The sequence below is a fragment of the Gracilinanus agilis genome, chromosome 1 (genome assembly GCF_016433145.1).
Source record: "Gracilinanus agilis isolate LMUSP501 chromosome 1, AgileGrace, whole genome shotgun sequence".
Classification (NCBI taxonomy): Eukaryota; Metazoa; Chordata; class Mammalia; order Didelphimorphia; family Didelphidae; genus Gracilinanus; species Gracilinanus agilis.
The window spans coordinates 501,271,938-501,287,997 of record NC_058130.1 but is presented as its reverse complement, the minus strand read 5'-3'; the positions used below and the strand labels follow the sequence as shown (position 1 = coordinate 501,287,997).

The following is a 16,060-nucleotide window of genomic DNA, read 5'->3' as shown; positions in this document are numbered from 1 at the left end:
AATATAATAGTATGTTAAGAAGATTACTCAGCATATGGAAGACAAATTGGAAAAAGGAGAGGCTAGAATTACAAAGATGAATTAGGGAAGCTATTATATTTTTTTAAGTTTAATCAATGTGTTTTGTTTTAAAATTCTACAAACATTTTTAGATTACCCCTACTCCATAAGAAATCTCTTATAACAAAGTAAAATTTAATAGTATAATAACAAATCTATTATTTTCCCTTCCACCTCCCAACCCACTGAAAAAAAGAGAAAAGAAAAAAATTCCTTGCACCAAATATACACAGTCAAGCAAAACAGATTCTTTCATTTCCTATATACAAACAAAACATATATATGTCTTGTTCTGTCCCAGATCTTAACTTCTGATTGAAGAGATAAAGAGCATGGCTCATCTTTGGTCCTTTGGAATCACGGATGTTCATTTCATTTATCATAGTTCTTGCATCTTTCAAAGTTTGTTTGTCATTACAGTATTGTCATCAAGATAAATTAATCACCTGGTCCTTCACATTTCATTTTTCATCAGTTTTTAAGTTTTAAAAATTATTGTTTTATAACATTGATGTTATAATATAATTTATTATTCTGGTTTTTCTTACTTCACTCTGCATCAGATCATATGTGTCTTTCCATGTCTCTTTGAAATCATCTGTTTTCTCAGAGCACAGCACAGGAATGTTTAATCATATTCATATACCACAACTTATTCAAACATTTCTCAATTGAAGATATTATAGTAATGTAGTTCCTGGCACATAGTCAACTTAATATAATACTTTTTCAGTCATTCATTCTTACTTTCTCTTGAGAAAGAGGTATCAGTAAAATAATTAGAATTAAGAGCCAGAATCCAAGAGTTTGAGAAGTAAAGTGAATATTAAGGGAAGGAAGAACATAGGCAGAACACCAGTAGCTTCATAACAGGGTTGGGTAAGGGGTTATGGGTGTCTGTATTTTAGGCAAGTCTGAAGTGGTAGAATCAACAGGATTTGGCAACCAACTGAATTTGAAGAATAAAGAGAAAAGCTAATGATGACTCTTTGTAGACAGTTGTAACCCAAATCAGTAATGTCTTCCAGAATTACTGTAGCTAAAATGATGAAAACGTGGTGAATAAAATAGAATCTACAGCTCTATAGACTAAAATACAGTCTTTATCACTGTTGTAACACATATTTAAATACTTAAAGTAGAAAGTAATGACTCCACAAGATAAAAAGAAACAACAAACCAAACTCCAAAGCCTTAAAAAAAAGAAAAAGAAAATGTGCAGTATCTCATAGGAAAAACAACTAACCTAGAAGGTAGATTGAAGAAAGATAATTTAAGAAATTTTGGATTACCTGAAAGCCATGATTAAAAAAAAAAAAGAACCTAGACATCATATTTCAAGAAATTATAATGGAAAACTACCCAGATATTTTAGATCTAAAGAACAAGTAGAAAATCAAAAGGATTCACTACCAATCATCTCCCAAAAGCAATCTCAAAATGAAAACTGCCAGTGCTTGAACCCTAGTCTTCTTGACTTAAAGACTTTTTATACACTATTCCCATTTTAGCTATAATTGATAGTTAATACATGTTTGAACTGAGTTAAATTTAAACTTCTAATCTGTCACCTAATTCTTGAGAATATAATAAGCCATTCTTGCTAGATTTATCCATGAGAGAATAACTTATCTGTAGATTCCCAGAATAGCAATATTGTTCTCTCAAAACAATTTTTGGAAGGGTAAAACTTTTTTATCCCTTTGAAACCTACATTAATTTTGTGATCAGAAATTATTAAATATTATTTTTAGTATCACATAGCACTAGTTGAAATATTTTGAGGTTTAAAAAAAGACACATGTAACATTGTACTGAAAAAACCCCATTCTACTATCTGATTCCTAAGAAACTAATTTGTTTCACTCTTTTGATATTTTAAATGTAAGTAATGGGTAATGTAATGAATAATTGAACTCTAAGTATTATTTTTGTAAAGTAACTACTGTTCATTCCTACTTAAGTATCAAAGATTTGGTTGATTTTACCTTTTTGAAAAGAAAAGATGGATTATAGTTGCCTGCTAAAGTCTTCCAGTGCCTTATGTAAAAATAACTATACTAGCAGAACCCAAGCTCAGATTGATCCAGGTATAAACTTGACACAATACTATTTGTCCGAAGGAGTAGCCTTTATACGTTCAGGGAATCTCTTTATCAAAAACTTGGTGATGAATTCTTTTTAGCAGAGATAATCAATAAAACCAACAATTAAGGCTTGAATAGGATGCAGTCTGCTTTAGTAGAGAAGGGAGTATTCATGTTGAAATCAGAGATCATTGATGTTTAGTTGCTAAATTAAAACCATTCTTTCACCAAGGAAGATTAATTCTCAGCATCTAGATTTGAGTAAAATAAGAAAAAAGTATCCTCTAAAACCTTCCCCAAAAATGTTTTTTCATTGCTTACTTTTTTAATGTAATTTTTGTGGTGTTCTGAACTTTACAATCACGAATGTTTCTTTGAACAAAGAATAGGAAAAAAAGGATTATATGTAACCACAGATCTCAGTTAAATACAGCTCCCATTAATTTTTTAAAAATAGGTAATAAATTCAACATGTGTTACACAGTTTTCCTGTTTATATGTGCCTCCCTACACATGCACACACGCACACATATTCACTCTTAAAAACACACATTGTAACAATTAAACATAGATAAGCAACTTTACTTAACGGCTTACTGTCTTCTGAGTATGTTATCTAATAATTGATTATGATCCTATTACATTCACTTAAACTATCAGATAGTCTTAAGCTTCATGTGAAATTCATTAGATGATGAGCCTAAAGATGTCATGTAAGGCTTTTCCAACTGGTGAGTCACATGTCCTGGTTGATTTTTGAAGTCCTGGTAGACCTTTAGGACAATAACCTTTCTTCTTGAAGTTCAAGGACATTTCCCATGGAGAAAGAAAAAAGGTACCAGATCCAACTTAATTCCCCTTTTCTCGCATTACTCCTTAAAATTGTTGTGTCAAATCTTCTCAACCTCATCTCCACACCAGATTCCTTCTCACTGTTAAATATTAGCAGCCTTTAAACACTCATTATCACCATACTTCCTACAATACATACACACTCTGATAATCACAAGGCTTCCAAAAATTGAAAAATAGCTCATATGAATTCCAGCAAAAATTTGTGTCTTCTATAATGGTATAAATTTCTAAACGTTGAAAGAAGTAGATTGGTTATGATGGAGTAGCAAAGCCTATGTGTTTTTTTAATGATAGAATAATCAAGCCATACTATTTTAATTTCTAAAGCATTTTTACTAACTTTGCATTAACAATATTTGTTTCAGTAATTAACCTCTACTATTGAATTTTCTATGTAGTACCTTGCACCAGAAGTGATCAGAAAACAGCCTTATGACAATACTGTAGATTGGTGGTGCCTTGGTGCTGTTCTGTATGAAATGCTGTATGGGTTGGTATGTATTCATTATTCTTCTGTGTTTATTTTAAATTATTATAGCTATTTTTTTGGTTGTTTCGTTTTGGGGGGAGTTTTTTTGGTTGTAAACTGCCAGTATTTTTGGCAAGTATTGGTTTGGGTTTTTTGGGCAGCCAGACTGAATGACAAAGTAAAGACAAATAACACCATAGTTTTCCAACCTCTCTAAAACCTGGGGTCTTGTTACAATTAAAATCTTGAATATAAAAATATAAGTAATCTAAATATTCATTGTATATGTCATAGGATTATCAGGTATGCTTGGGACATTGTACCAGCAAAGTAACAGAAGGGTTATAATCTTTTCTACCCAACCTAGATAGGCCTACTCACTGGGAATGTGGAAGTCTTTTTCTTAGAAAGAAATTGCTAAATGTTCTTAAATGTCATGTCTAAAGAAAGAAATTGGTGGGATATCAGAAAGGGTGAGATCAGACAAGAACTTAGATTCCAAGAGATATCCAATAACTTAAGGAAGATTCTTTTCAGACATTCTTGTAAATAGCTTCAGTATCTTTTTTTTTACTTCTTTCCCTGAATATAGACTCTGATTTTGAAGATTCAATAGGATTTTACCAAATTGCTAAAAGAGGGTAATAGGCCTGATGTTTTTATCTTTTATAGACTTCCCCAGTATTTTCCTTAAAAAATGGTCAACCTGGGGGCAGCTGGATGGCTCAGTGGATTGAGAGCCAGGCCTACAGACAGGAGGTCCTAGGTTCGAATCTGGCTTCAGACACTTCCTAGCTGTGTGACCCTGGGCAAGTCACTTAACCCCCATTGCCTAGTCCTGTAACAAAATTAAAAATTTAATATAGAAGGATATATATAAAAGATATTAGGGTTTAAAAAAATTTTTTTAAATGTCAACCTATCCTCACAAATGATACCTGGAAGTTTATTGTGAAGGTGTTTTGCACTCCCCCCACCCAGATATACCCCATAGGCAACTTGCAATAATACCAAAAAGATGTGAACAAGTATCTTTCAGCATAAATGTTTCTGATGCTGAAGAACCAGAAGGATAATATTATGTCACTCTTCTGTCTCTGACCATGTTGAATAATCATTAGCTACATAATCAGTGCTTTTGTAATGAGTAAAGGTACTCATCTGATGCCGCTGGACAAAGGCCTCCTCTTCTAGAAGCACTACTACCATCTCTACTTGATAGTACAATTGATGATACTAGCTCCTGCTTCTGCCGTGGATTTTTTTCTTTTATTTTATTGCTAAGTATTTCCCTTTTTATCTTTTTTAACACTTGTTACTTCCTAGTGGCTCATAGTTTATACACAACCCCATACAATGAAGCAAAACAAATTAATACATTGACAGTGCCTGAAAATGTATGCCTGGTTCTGTTCCTGTGACCACCATCTCTGCCAAGAAACATTAAATCATCAAGACCTCTGAAGTCATAATTGTCCCCATGCCCTGCCACCACCATGGGCACTGACATCCTTGCCTGGCTGAGGACTGAACTACTTTTTTACTCCTTCAGTGCCTGAAGTTGGAATAAGCTGAGTCAGACCTATTAATTCATGTGATGAGGTTTACAATAATTATTAATAAATACTTTAAAATACCAAGTTTCTAATCTGAGAGAATATGCTCATAAGGAAGAGAGTCTTGCCCTAACTTTGTTCTACTTAAGGGGTGACCGTGCCCACTAGTTACAATCTTGTACCACTAATTTACATAGACTGATAAAGAACTTAATTCTTTTCTACCTCAGTTTCCCCATTACTAATATTTTATAATATGAAATATTTTAAAGGTCTTTGAAGGAAAAAAGATTATGAAGTATATAAAATAATACTGCTGACTATAAAATAAGATACATACAATAGAATTCATAAGTGGGGGGGATATATATGATAACATAATCACCCAAATTAAGATATATAGGCAGGTTTGTGAGAACAATGTACATAAAATACCAAGAAATCAAACTTGGAAATTAATTTCAGTTAAATGGTGAAATTCAAAGAAATTCCTATAATTTTTAGCTCTTATTTTTTCCTTTTTGAACTAATTAATTCCTTAAATATTGACTATTAAAGGACACGTTGGCCTTTAACATAATAGTTTTTTGCTGATTAACCCCATTTAATTCCTTTATCTGAATTGGTATTATCACTGCTCTCAGAAGAGGTCAGAAATTCTATCCTCACTTCACTTCTGCTAGAAATGTATTAAACTTTTTTTAATAGGGTCCATGTTTTGTAGAAATGGTTAGCACTTTAATTCTTCAATTTCTGTATTCAATGATCTTATTGATACAACTAACCAAAAGAACAGGTAGTTTGATATTAGGAAATACTTTGTCCTTTTGGTTTTTCTTTATAGATTTCTTATTGTATATCTTTCTATCTTATTAATAATAATCACATTATTAATAAAAATGACTCTTAGTTATTCAACTGTGAAACTTTAAGCTAGGGCCAAAATAAGGTAGTCTTTCTTCCTTGCTTTAGGTACATAATTTATAAGATAGTAATATTGAAGTTAATTTTCTGAAAACAAAACAGTATTTTTACACATGTGAAATGAATACACTTTATAAATTTTTAAGTTTCTTCCTTTTTATACTATTCCATTTCTCTTTAAAATGTTTAATGCTGGCAGTTATGCATTAACAACTAAATTACTATAACTCTAAAATCAGTTCTTTTGAATGACTGTTATCAAAAAGAATATTGTATTTAAAGAGTAATGAAGTCAAAATTTGTTGTAAAATGTGTTTTTATTTGCCTATTATTATTCTAGAATTTAACACCATTAGTGAGACAAGAATAAATAAGTGATTAGCTGTGTTATCAAGATGCTTTACTGCAGTTCTGTGGCTAAATTTTCAGATGTCCAGAAAGCCCTGTAGTTTGTGAATAGGTTAGGTGGATATAAGAAATAGAATAGGTGAGAGCTCAGGTACAAGCTCTCAACTTCAAAGTGAGATGGTTGAGGCCCAGGCATTTTTAGGTCCAGGATTTTAGTCCACTTTTCGTAGTCTCGGTTACCACTTAAATTTTTTTCTTTTTGTTTTCACATAGCCTCCATTTTACTGCCGGGATGTTGCTGAGATGTATGAAAACATACTCCATAAACCTTTAAATTTGAGGCCAGGAGTGAGCCTCACTGCCTGGTCCATTCTGGAAGAACTTCTGGAAAAAAACAGACAAAATCGACTTGGTGCCAAAGAAGACTTTGTATGTTATATTTTCAATAATAACTTGATGTTTAAGAACACTATTTTTAAAACTTAAATTCATATTTTTGATACCTTATTATTGGTGATGTCCAGGGGGCATTTTCATACACAAATTATAAGGATGATATTAGAAGCTGGTTTGAGAAAGAATTGGAATTTAAAAAGATCTGAGACAGTGTCAGTTTCAAATGTTGACAGTGTGTGGAGGAGGGGTAACAGTTTTTCTGTGACAGTTGGTCTCTGAATATGGTATTCTGAGGGGGAGCAGTTACACACAATCTCTTTCTCAGTGCTGAGAGGAGGTGACATCTTCTTTTCTCTTTTTTGTCTGAGGTAGAAGGAAAGGAGGGAAAAACCTGAGAAGCTAAGTGATTTACTTTTCCAACTTGGAAAACACTAGTGACTATCTATTGCTGGTTCATAAATCATTTTTAGATCTGAGAAGACCAAAGAAGGGCCTGGTCTTTGTTTGGACTTGAATCTTCAAGGGCTCAAAATCCTAATTTGGTTCTTGCTGAGGCTCAGCCAGCTGGTCTTTGTTATTTTTATAACTTCATATAAGGATAATAGTATTAGTTTTATTATAGAATGGGGAAAATTTGGGTTAGTCAGATCAGGAAGGATCAGTGTAGCCTGTAGAAACAGGAGAAGCAGTTCCTTATGGAACCAGGGAGTTTTATTTGGGTGGAGTTAGAATCCCTTAGAGTTAGAAATCCTTTTTTTATCCTTATATTCTCAATAAATATTTTATTTTTATATAACAAGAGTCTCCTTAGCATTCTTGCCCTGAAGAGAAGTTCACTTTTGAGTTTCACTTCAATTACATAAACTGAAGATACTTTGGAAACACAGCAAACAGAGCATCTAATCAGTTTATAATCAATAATCATTTACATTTATTTTTGCAGTTTTATTGTTATTTTTATAATACACACATATAAAATATATATACATGTATACACATATAATACATATTTTAATATGTAATATACACAAGTAATAAGTATATAAAGATAATATATACTTAAATGTGTACAAATAATGTCTGTATAGAAAATTGAAATTTCAAATTTCAAAAATTGATACCTTGAAATCTTCCATTCAAGAATTATAGTTAGAAAAGAAAGCAGAAGTTTCTAAAATGTTAAATGTCCTCTCAAAAATTTTTTAAATTAAAATTTGGGGGTGGGGGTTGGGTTTTTTTCAAACAAAAAATTCACTTTAACTCCCTCCACCTCCATTTCCCTCCCCTACAACTACTGAGAAAGAAAGGAAAACTCCACATTGCAAATTTGTAGAGTTAAGAAAAACAAATTCCCACATTATGCCCAAGAAAAGTATGTCTCTTTATCAGGAAATCTCTTCAACATTTTTTTGGATGATACTATTCTAAAGGGATTCAAGAACTTGGGAGTTAGGGGAGTTGTTATTTTTCAGTCAAGTCTGACTCTTCATGACCCCATTGGCAAAGATACTGAAGTGGTTTGCCATTTCCTTCTCCGGTACAAATGAGGAAACGGAGACAAACAGGATTAAGTGACTTGTCCAGGACCACAACAGCTAGTCAGTGTCTGAGGCCAGATTTGAGTTTAGTTCTTCCCAACTATAGGCTTAGCACTCTGCCCACTATGCTGCCCAACTCTTCTAGTTAGAAAAGACCTAAGCACAGATCTGTTGTTGATCAGTCATGTCCAACACTTTGTAACTTAATGGACCATACCATGTAGTGCCTTCTATCCACACAGCCTCTCCTATATCTTTCATGACACTCACTGATCTCGCCTCTGCTGTCCTCTTTCTCTTTGCCTTCGATCTTTCCCAACATTGGGACCTTTTCCAAGTCCTATCTTCTCATTATTGGCCAGAGGACTTATGCTTCAGGATTCATCCTTCCAGGGAGTAGTGGGAACTGACCAATGTGATCTCCTTACTGTCCAAAGACCTCTCTCTCAGAGGTCTCCCTCAGCATCAATTCTGCATGCTCAGCCCTCCTTACAGGCCAGCTAAAGGAGCCCAGGCTTCCTGTTGGAAAAACCTCAGCTCTGCCTAGCCAGACCTTTGTCCATGAGAAGAGGCCTCTGCTTTTACTGTGTGGTCCAGATTTGCCCACAGTGGCTTTCCTTCCTTTGGCGGGAAAAAATGTCTGCTGGGACTCTTGAGTTATCTGGACAAAACTGTAGCAGTCTCTGCCCTCTTCATTTTGTCCTCCAAGGCCAAACTCACTTGCTCTTCCACTTATCTTTTGAGTTCCTACTTGAGCATTCAGTCTCCTGGGATGAAGGTGATCTTTTTTTTTGTTATTTGTAGAAGCTATTGTAGGTCATTATAGATGGAGAAGCTCAGGCTTCTTGGTTGAACCAGTGGTTGGAACGCATGTCTGTATTACTTTGATATTGAATGGTTAGCCTTAGATTCAAGCAGATCTCATTCTGTCATTTTTGAAATTATACCCCAGGATGACTTTTCTTACCCTTTCGTCGACTCTCAGGGCTGCTCCATTCTTCTAAGGGGTTCTCTTGCCCATGGTGGTAGATGTCATGATTGCCTGAATTCCCAGGCACTTAAATTCACTAATACAAGCTGTTTACACTTTCTCTCTCTCCCATTTGAGCACGTCCTGTTTCCTGAGGTTTGTAGATCTTACCATCCAGGTTCCTGGGCAGTACTGACCCTTGCAGCATGGAACTTGCCTTTGTCACCAGACACAGCCACCACTAAGCTTCCTTTTGGCCCTGGCCCAGCAACGTCATTCTTTCTAGAGCTCTTTATAGCTGTCCTCCCTCATAATGTAGTGGACCACTTCTGACCTGAGAGATTCATCTCCCTGTGTCATATCTTTTATCATTTTAATACTTTCTATGGGGTTTTCTTGCCAAAGTAGTGAAGTATTTTGTTATTTCCTTCTCCAGTGGACAAATCCTAGTTCTCCTGATTGTGTTATCTTGGTCAAGTCATGGAGCCTCAGTTTTCTCATGTAAAAAGGGAAATGTTAATATCTGTATAGTCTATAACCTCTCAGGGTTGCTGTGAGAATCAAATGAAAAAAAAGTTTATATTGTACTGTACGGATCTTAAAAGTGCTACATAATTGTTAGTTATTATCATTATTATGAGATGAATTAATTTTATTTCATTGAAGGAAATGATAATATGAAAAAGATGCTTTTTACACTGAGAAAAAAACATTTAAATGTAATTTTTCTAAATAGATGAGAGGGCCAGTAGATACTTGAAACATTAATCACTTACAGTAACAGATTAAGATTCTCTCAGAAAACACATTACAAGTAATTACACCAACCACAAGATAATGGTTATATTAAGGAATTTAAGTCTGTTTGTTTCCCAGTGTTTTGATTTAGTCATGCCCCACATCAAAGGTTAGTGACTGCTAAAATATAAGTAATGGTTGTGGAGCTTCTATAATTAGGAGGCACTTTTGAAAGTTGTTATCCCATACTTTCTTTAACCATAACAGATGGGAAAATGCTTATAACAGTAAGTTTCATTTGTTATATAGCTGGGACAGAAATATCTTATAAAGTTTCTGTCACTTGTCCAGGATAGTATGTTTTCTGGTTTGGAGAGTTAAGACGGACTTGTTTTCCATTCATTTTACCATTATATATTCTTTTTGGACTTTCCTTAAGCTGAATTGGGGGAAATAGTCATTGAAATTACATTAGCAAGTCACAGATTTTAGAATTCTAGCTCCTTATTTCTTTATTTTAGTGCTCCCTATAAAATTTTTTCTCTAATGAGATTAAGATTTCACAGCATAACATCAGTATTACAATATACAAAGAACAGGGAAGAAACATAAAAAACTATAAATCTTTTATGTAGTTTGGGTTTTTTAATTATATATTAAATTTAACATTATAATAATAAAATTGCCCTTTTTTCCCCCTTCTGATATTTTTTCTGTTTTCTTCATTCTTTATCTTCTAAAAATGTATCACTGGTGCCCATTACTCTCACTCTTTTTTTCTTAAAAGTCTCTGTTAAAGAACCAGGCCTAGAGACAGGAGGTCTTGGGTTCAAATTTGGCCTCAGACATTTCCTGGCTGTGTGATCCTGGGCAAATCACTTAACTCCAGTTGTCTAAGCCTTACTGCTCTTCTGCCTTGGAACCAATATGTAATATTGAATCTAAGACCTAGTGCTTTATTAAATGCCTAGCACTGACTTGTAGTAACTTGGGCTTTGATAAAATTAATTCTGTTTTGAAAACCAGGGTCAGGAATAAATAGGACAATGTTATATTATTATGCAGTTAACTAATTAGTAATGGTGAGTTATTTTTAATAACTTGTAGGGAATCTTTAAGCAATTGGGAAATTAGGCTTTGAGTACTTGCATTTTTTTTAGATGTTTGGTCTGATACCTAGCAAGAAGTCAGGGTCCCAATCCTAGGGATACAACTTCTAGGCTAGTTCATGCCATTTGGAAGCTATAGACATAAGAATTTCTAGCTCTATCCCTAAGTATTACTATAACAAAAGGGGGGCCTAAGGAGATATAAGTATACAATGATGTGACTGTATCTATGTATTCTCCCTAGTTGCAGATGATGGAGGAACACCAACCCCGATCACCCTTGATGATGGTTATAATTTCCCTTTTCTCTAACAGTTGCCCAGGGAGGACCCTGAAAGGTTAGGTGGATGGGTAACCCTTTCAGGTCCAACCTGAGGTTGGATAAATTATTATAGAGCTTTGATTTGCTGTGGATCATGTTTGAAATCTGACTGCATTGACTCCCTTCCCAATGGTCGTGATAGACCACTCAGGAAGGTACTTGTTAAACATTCTTTATCTATAATCTATAATCAGGGAAAGGACAAACAGGATAAGGAATGTGGATTGGAGACCCTGTCAATCTAATATCTATAACTAGTTGACAATCAGGACTGGAGGCTATTGATTTAGTAAAAGCTGGAGCTTTGTTCTCTACTACCCTTCTGGCCCAGCCTGGCCATAGCCAAGACAGAGAATAGGAACTGCTGTTGATGCAGCTGTGTTGGTGATGTTATTCTCTCAGCTTTTCACTATCAGTGTTTGGTGATGTACTAGCTCTCACAGTCTTCAGGAACTATATTCAGATTCTTCTACCCTCTTCTTCATAGACCTCCCAGCCTCCCTTCACCACACAGAGACCCAGAAACCTAAAGAGCTAGAAAGATTCAGAGACCTAAAGACCTAAAGAGCCCACACTCCCAACACCAAAGGTCAGACCAAAGACCCCTTCAAGTGGCTGTCAGGAGAATTTATACTGCCAGGCCAATTGACATTTGCCCCTGGCTCATGGCATCTGGGAACATTCTATGCCTTCCAACTGCCTCCCCTGTCATTCAAAGGTGGCATCCATCATTTCCCAGCATGTGAACATAACAGTATATAGTGCCTTTCAAACTGAGTGATGTTACTTCAACGTGGGAAAGTAATCGTTTTGTACTTCTTTTTCATTGATGCCATTTGTTTTCATACCACAGTCATTTCTGGATGCACTATCTACTCCCCACCCCTCATTAAAGCTTCCCTTGTAAGAAAGAACAATTAAGCAAAAAATAACTGCTACAGTGCCAATGTCTGACAATATATTCAAAATTCTTCCTCTAGGAGCCTCTCCCTCTGTGGACAGAGTAGAGGGAGATATTTTTCATTTTCTGTTCTCCACATAAATATTTTTATAAATGAATATTTCTCCAAGTTTGGCCTTTTAGTATTCTTTTTATTGACACTGTTGTAGTCATTATGTATATATTTTTTCTGGTTCTTTTTATTTCAGTATGCATCAATTGATAGATCTTCCTATGCCTTTCTAAATATTCATCATTGCTTACTCTTGATTCTGTCTGATGCCACAGTTAGTTCAACCCTTCTTCCCCAGTGGGTGGGCACCCACTTTGTTTCTAGGCCCTTATTCCAATAACAATGCTATAGAGGCATATTGGACTAAGCTCTGGGCTTGGAAATAGGAAACGTAAATTCATATTCAGTCTTTAACATTTAATAGCTGTTTGACCCTCAGAAAGTCACCCAACTTCTCAGCCTCAATTCCCTTACCTGTAAAGTAAAGGGGATTGTAGTCTGTGGCTTTCAAGGCCTCTTCCAGTTATAAATATGTGATCTTCTGAATTAATGAACTGATAAAGAATTAAGCACTTAATGTATGCAAAGCATAGTGCTAAGTGTTGGGAATATAAAGAAAGAAGCCAGGCTCAGCTCTTGAGGAGCTCACATTCTAATGGAAAAGAAAACGTGCAGAAGATTTTAGCTATGTGACAGATGGGAAAATCCCATGGTCCTTAGGGTGAATTTTTTTTTCACTTTTCCTATAAATGTTAGTATATATTGGACCTTTTCTTTCTCTTTTGACCTTCTTAGGAGGTATATGCCCAGAAGGAGAATTACTAGGTGGGAATATTTAAACAGTTTAGTCATTCCAGAACATTTGGACAAGTCACAGCTCTGCCAGTGATACATGAGTGTGCTTTTCTTCCTAAAGCCTTTCCACATTGACTTTTTGCCTTTTTTATATCATCTTTGCTGGTTTACTTGGTATAAGTGAAGTCATCAATGCTATTTAAATTTACATTTCTTTTGGTTATTTGGAGCATGTTTTCCAGTAATCACTGACAGTTTGTAATTCTTCTTTTGAACTCTCTTCCTTTGTTTTCCCTATTTATCTATTGGGGAATATATATATGTCAGCTTCCTCTGTCTCTTGCATTATCCAACTTTTATCAGTAATATTTGAAGCGAAGATTTTTTTTCACATTTGACTTTTAGTTTAGTTTTTCTTCCTAGTACCACAAAAGTTTTAACTATAATCAGCTAAAGACAAAAAGGTATAGATACCTTAGTGCCTCAACTTACAAGATACTGATGTAAATAGTTTTGTTTACAATAAGAGTTTGATGATACCATTTTTACACTTGCGTCCTTCTTTGTAGACTTTCCTCTTATCCTGTCTTCTAGGAAGTTTGAAGAAAAGAAATGGATAATCTAGTGAATTTGGGAATAGTTTATTTAGAATTAGTTCAGTAACTGCTTATGTTTTACAGAATTAACAAAATTTCCTTTTTATTTCAGCTTGAAATTCAAAATCATCCTTTCTTTGAATCACTCAACTGGACTGACCTTGTTCAAAAAAAGATTCCACCACCATTTAATCCTAATGTGGTAAGTTTTATATATTCACATATCTTCTTTTATCAGTTTAGAAGCAGAGCTCTATTTTATTCCTGCTTTAAGTCCACCAGATCTTTAAGTCTATGTTTAATGAAATGGAATTAGTAACTAAATCTTTAAAAAATACTTATATAATTCAGCCACTTATCACAGTCAAGCTACAGCAATGTTCTCCCTTGATGAGAGTCTCTTTTAGCAGGTAGGGGGTACAGTGAATAGAGCATCCACCCTAGAGTCATAAAGACTCTACTTCCATGTTCAAATCTGACCCCAACTGCTTACTAGCTATACCTTGGGCAAATCACTTACATGTTTGCCTCAGTTTCCTCATCTGGAAAACGAACTAGAAAAGGAAATGGCAAACCACTCTAGTATCTTTGCCATGAAAACCCCAAAGGGGGTCATAAAAAGTGGGACATGATGGACAGCAATGGTGTCAAGTGTGTCCCTCTGGTTCTATTCATTTTATTAAAGAACTTCAAGTTTGATTCCCTAATACCCTTTTGAATTTGGCTATTTACAAATCTATTTCTTTCAGTTGGTGCAGAGTCTGGCAGATAAGCTTATGGGGACATTCCTAGTGTCCAATGATTAGCTGTTAGGGAGAACATAGCTGGGAAACTAGATGTTCTCTTGTAACATTAGAGAGAGAGAAAAGAGATTAAAGAATATTACTAACTTTGCTAAATTAAGTACTTCTTCATTTCTGCATCTAGATCCTGCTGCACTATAGGGGCTATGAGAGGAAGTCATAATTTAGCAAATGTTTCATTCTATGAGCAAGGCATTTACAGGTACAAATAATAATATAAAACAGTTCTATATAATTGGCAAGGCAGCATATAATTAATTTTATCTCTGATGGATCAGAAAGGAAGAAGCTGACTACTCTTTCTCCTGTATTATTTTGAACAGATTTTATCAATGCCAGAGTTACTGGTGAGGAACTTCCTCTCCCAGTGCACATCAGCACCCTCTCTGCTCCATAATCTTTTTTTTTTTTTTTATTCTTAAACCCTTACCTGCCTTTTGGCCTAGAGCCAGTACTGTGTATGGGTTCCAAGGAAGAAGAGCGATAAGGGCTAGGCATTGAGGGTTAAGTGGCTTGCCTGGAATCAAACAGGTAGAAAGTATTTTGAACCTAAGACCTCCCACCTCCAGGCCTGACTCTATCCACTGAACCACCTAGCTGCCCCATATAGAATCTTTAAAAGTTGTTGTAGGTTGTAATAAAGTAATCTTTTAAAACTAAAACTTATTAGGTCTTGATCAATGACACATATAAAACCCAGTGGAATTGTGCATTGGCTATAGGAGGGAGATGGGCAGAGGGAGGAAAAGAACTTGAATCCTGTAACCAGGGAAAATGCTCTAAATCAATTAATTAAATAAAATTTTCAAAAAGAATAAACTAAACTAAAACCTATTTGAGGTTTTCTTGACATATACTAGAGTGGTTTGCCATTTCCTTCTCTCTCTTATTTCCCAGATGAGGGAAACCAAGGCAAAAAAGAATTAAGTGACTTGCCCAGCGTCACACGACTAGTGTCTGAGGTCAGATTTAAATTCAGGTCTTTCTGACTTCCTCCCAAAGCCACCTAGCTGCCCTCTTTATTATCCTTAACATCAAACTATAGCAGATCAGCACTCATCAAAATCCTGTTGGAGCTCTCTGCTTGAAATACATTTTTCAAAATGTATTTTCCATGTTTAACGTCTCAGTGAGTCAATGAGTCACTGTGTTAATTAACCCTGATGGCCTCCTAGTTTATTTTTCTTTTTAAAGTAGACCTTGGATTTCCTTGTTAGGGGGCACTCCCAGTGAGGAGCTTCCTCTCTTGCAGCAGATCCGCACCTTCTCTGTGGCTCATGGCCTGAAACAGTTTCCTGAGGCCTCAAGAAGGATTTGGCGCAGTCACAAAGCAGCACCTGAACCCAAGGCTTTGAATTCCAAAGCTAGTTCTCTCATTGCCTCTCAGCCTTTTATTAACCCTTTTACACCAAAAACATTTTTTGTATTGCGTTTATGTATATTTAAAGAGTCATTAGTGTTATACTAGAACAAGAAAAAAAACTAAGTCCCTTTAAGTAAATCACATTGATGTAGCTAAGATCTGGGCTACCCTCATGGGA

At 35.0% G+C, this 16,060-nt stretch overlaps 1 protein-coding gene across 2 annotated transcripts in view; it reads left to right on the top strand.

Moving 5' to 3' along the window:
- LOC123238765 (serine/threonine-protein kinase Sgk3) overlaps positions 1-16,060 on the top strand; it is a 75,484-nt gene that overhangs the window by 54,543 nt on the left and 4,881 nt on the right. The window contains exons 13-15 of one of the 2 annotated variants that reach the window (XM_044665972.1): positions 3,401-3,496; positions 6,573-6,728; positions 13,829-13,918. In XM_044665972.1, the coding sequence (XP_044521907.1) occupies positions 3,401-3,496; positions 6,573-6,728; positions 13,829-13,918 (342 nt within the window). The remainder of the gene's footprint in view (positions 1-3,400; positions 3,497-6,572; positions 6,729-13,828; positions 13,919-16,060) is intronic. The other variant, XM_044665981.1, reaches the window with a different exon arrangement.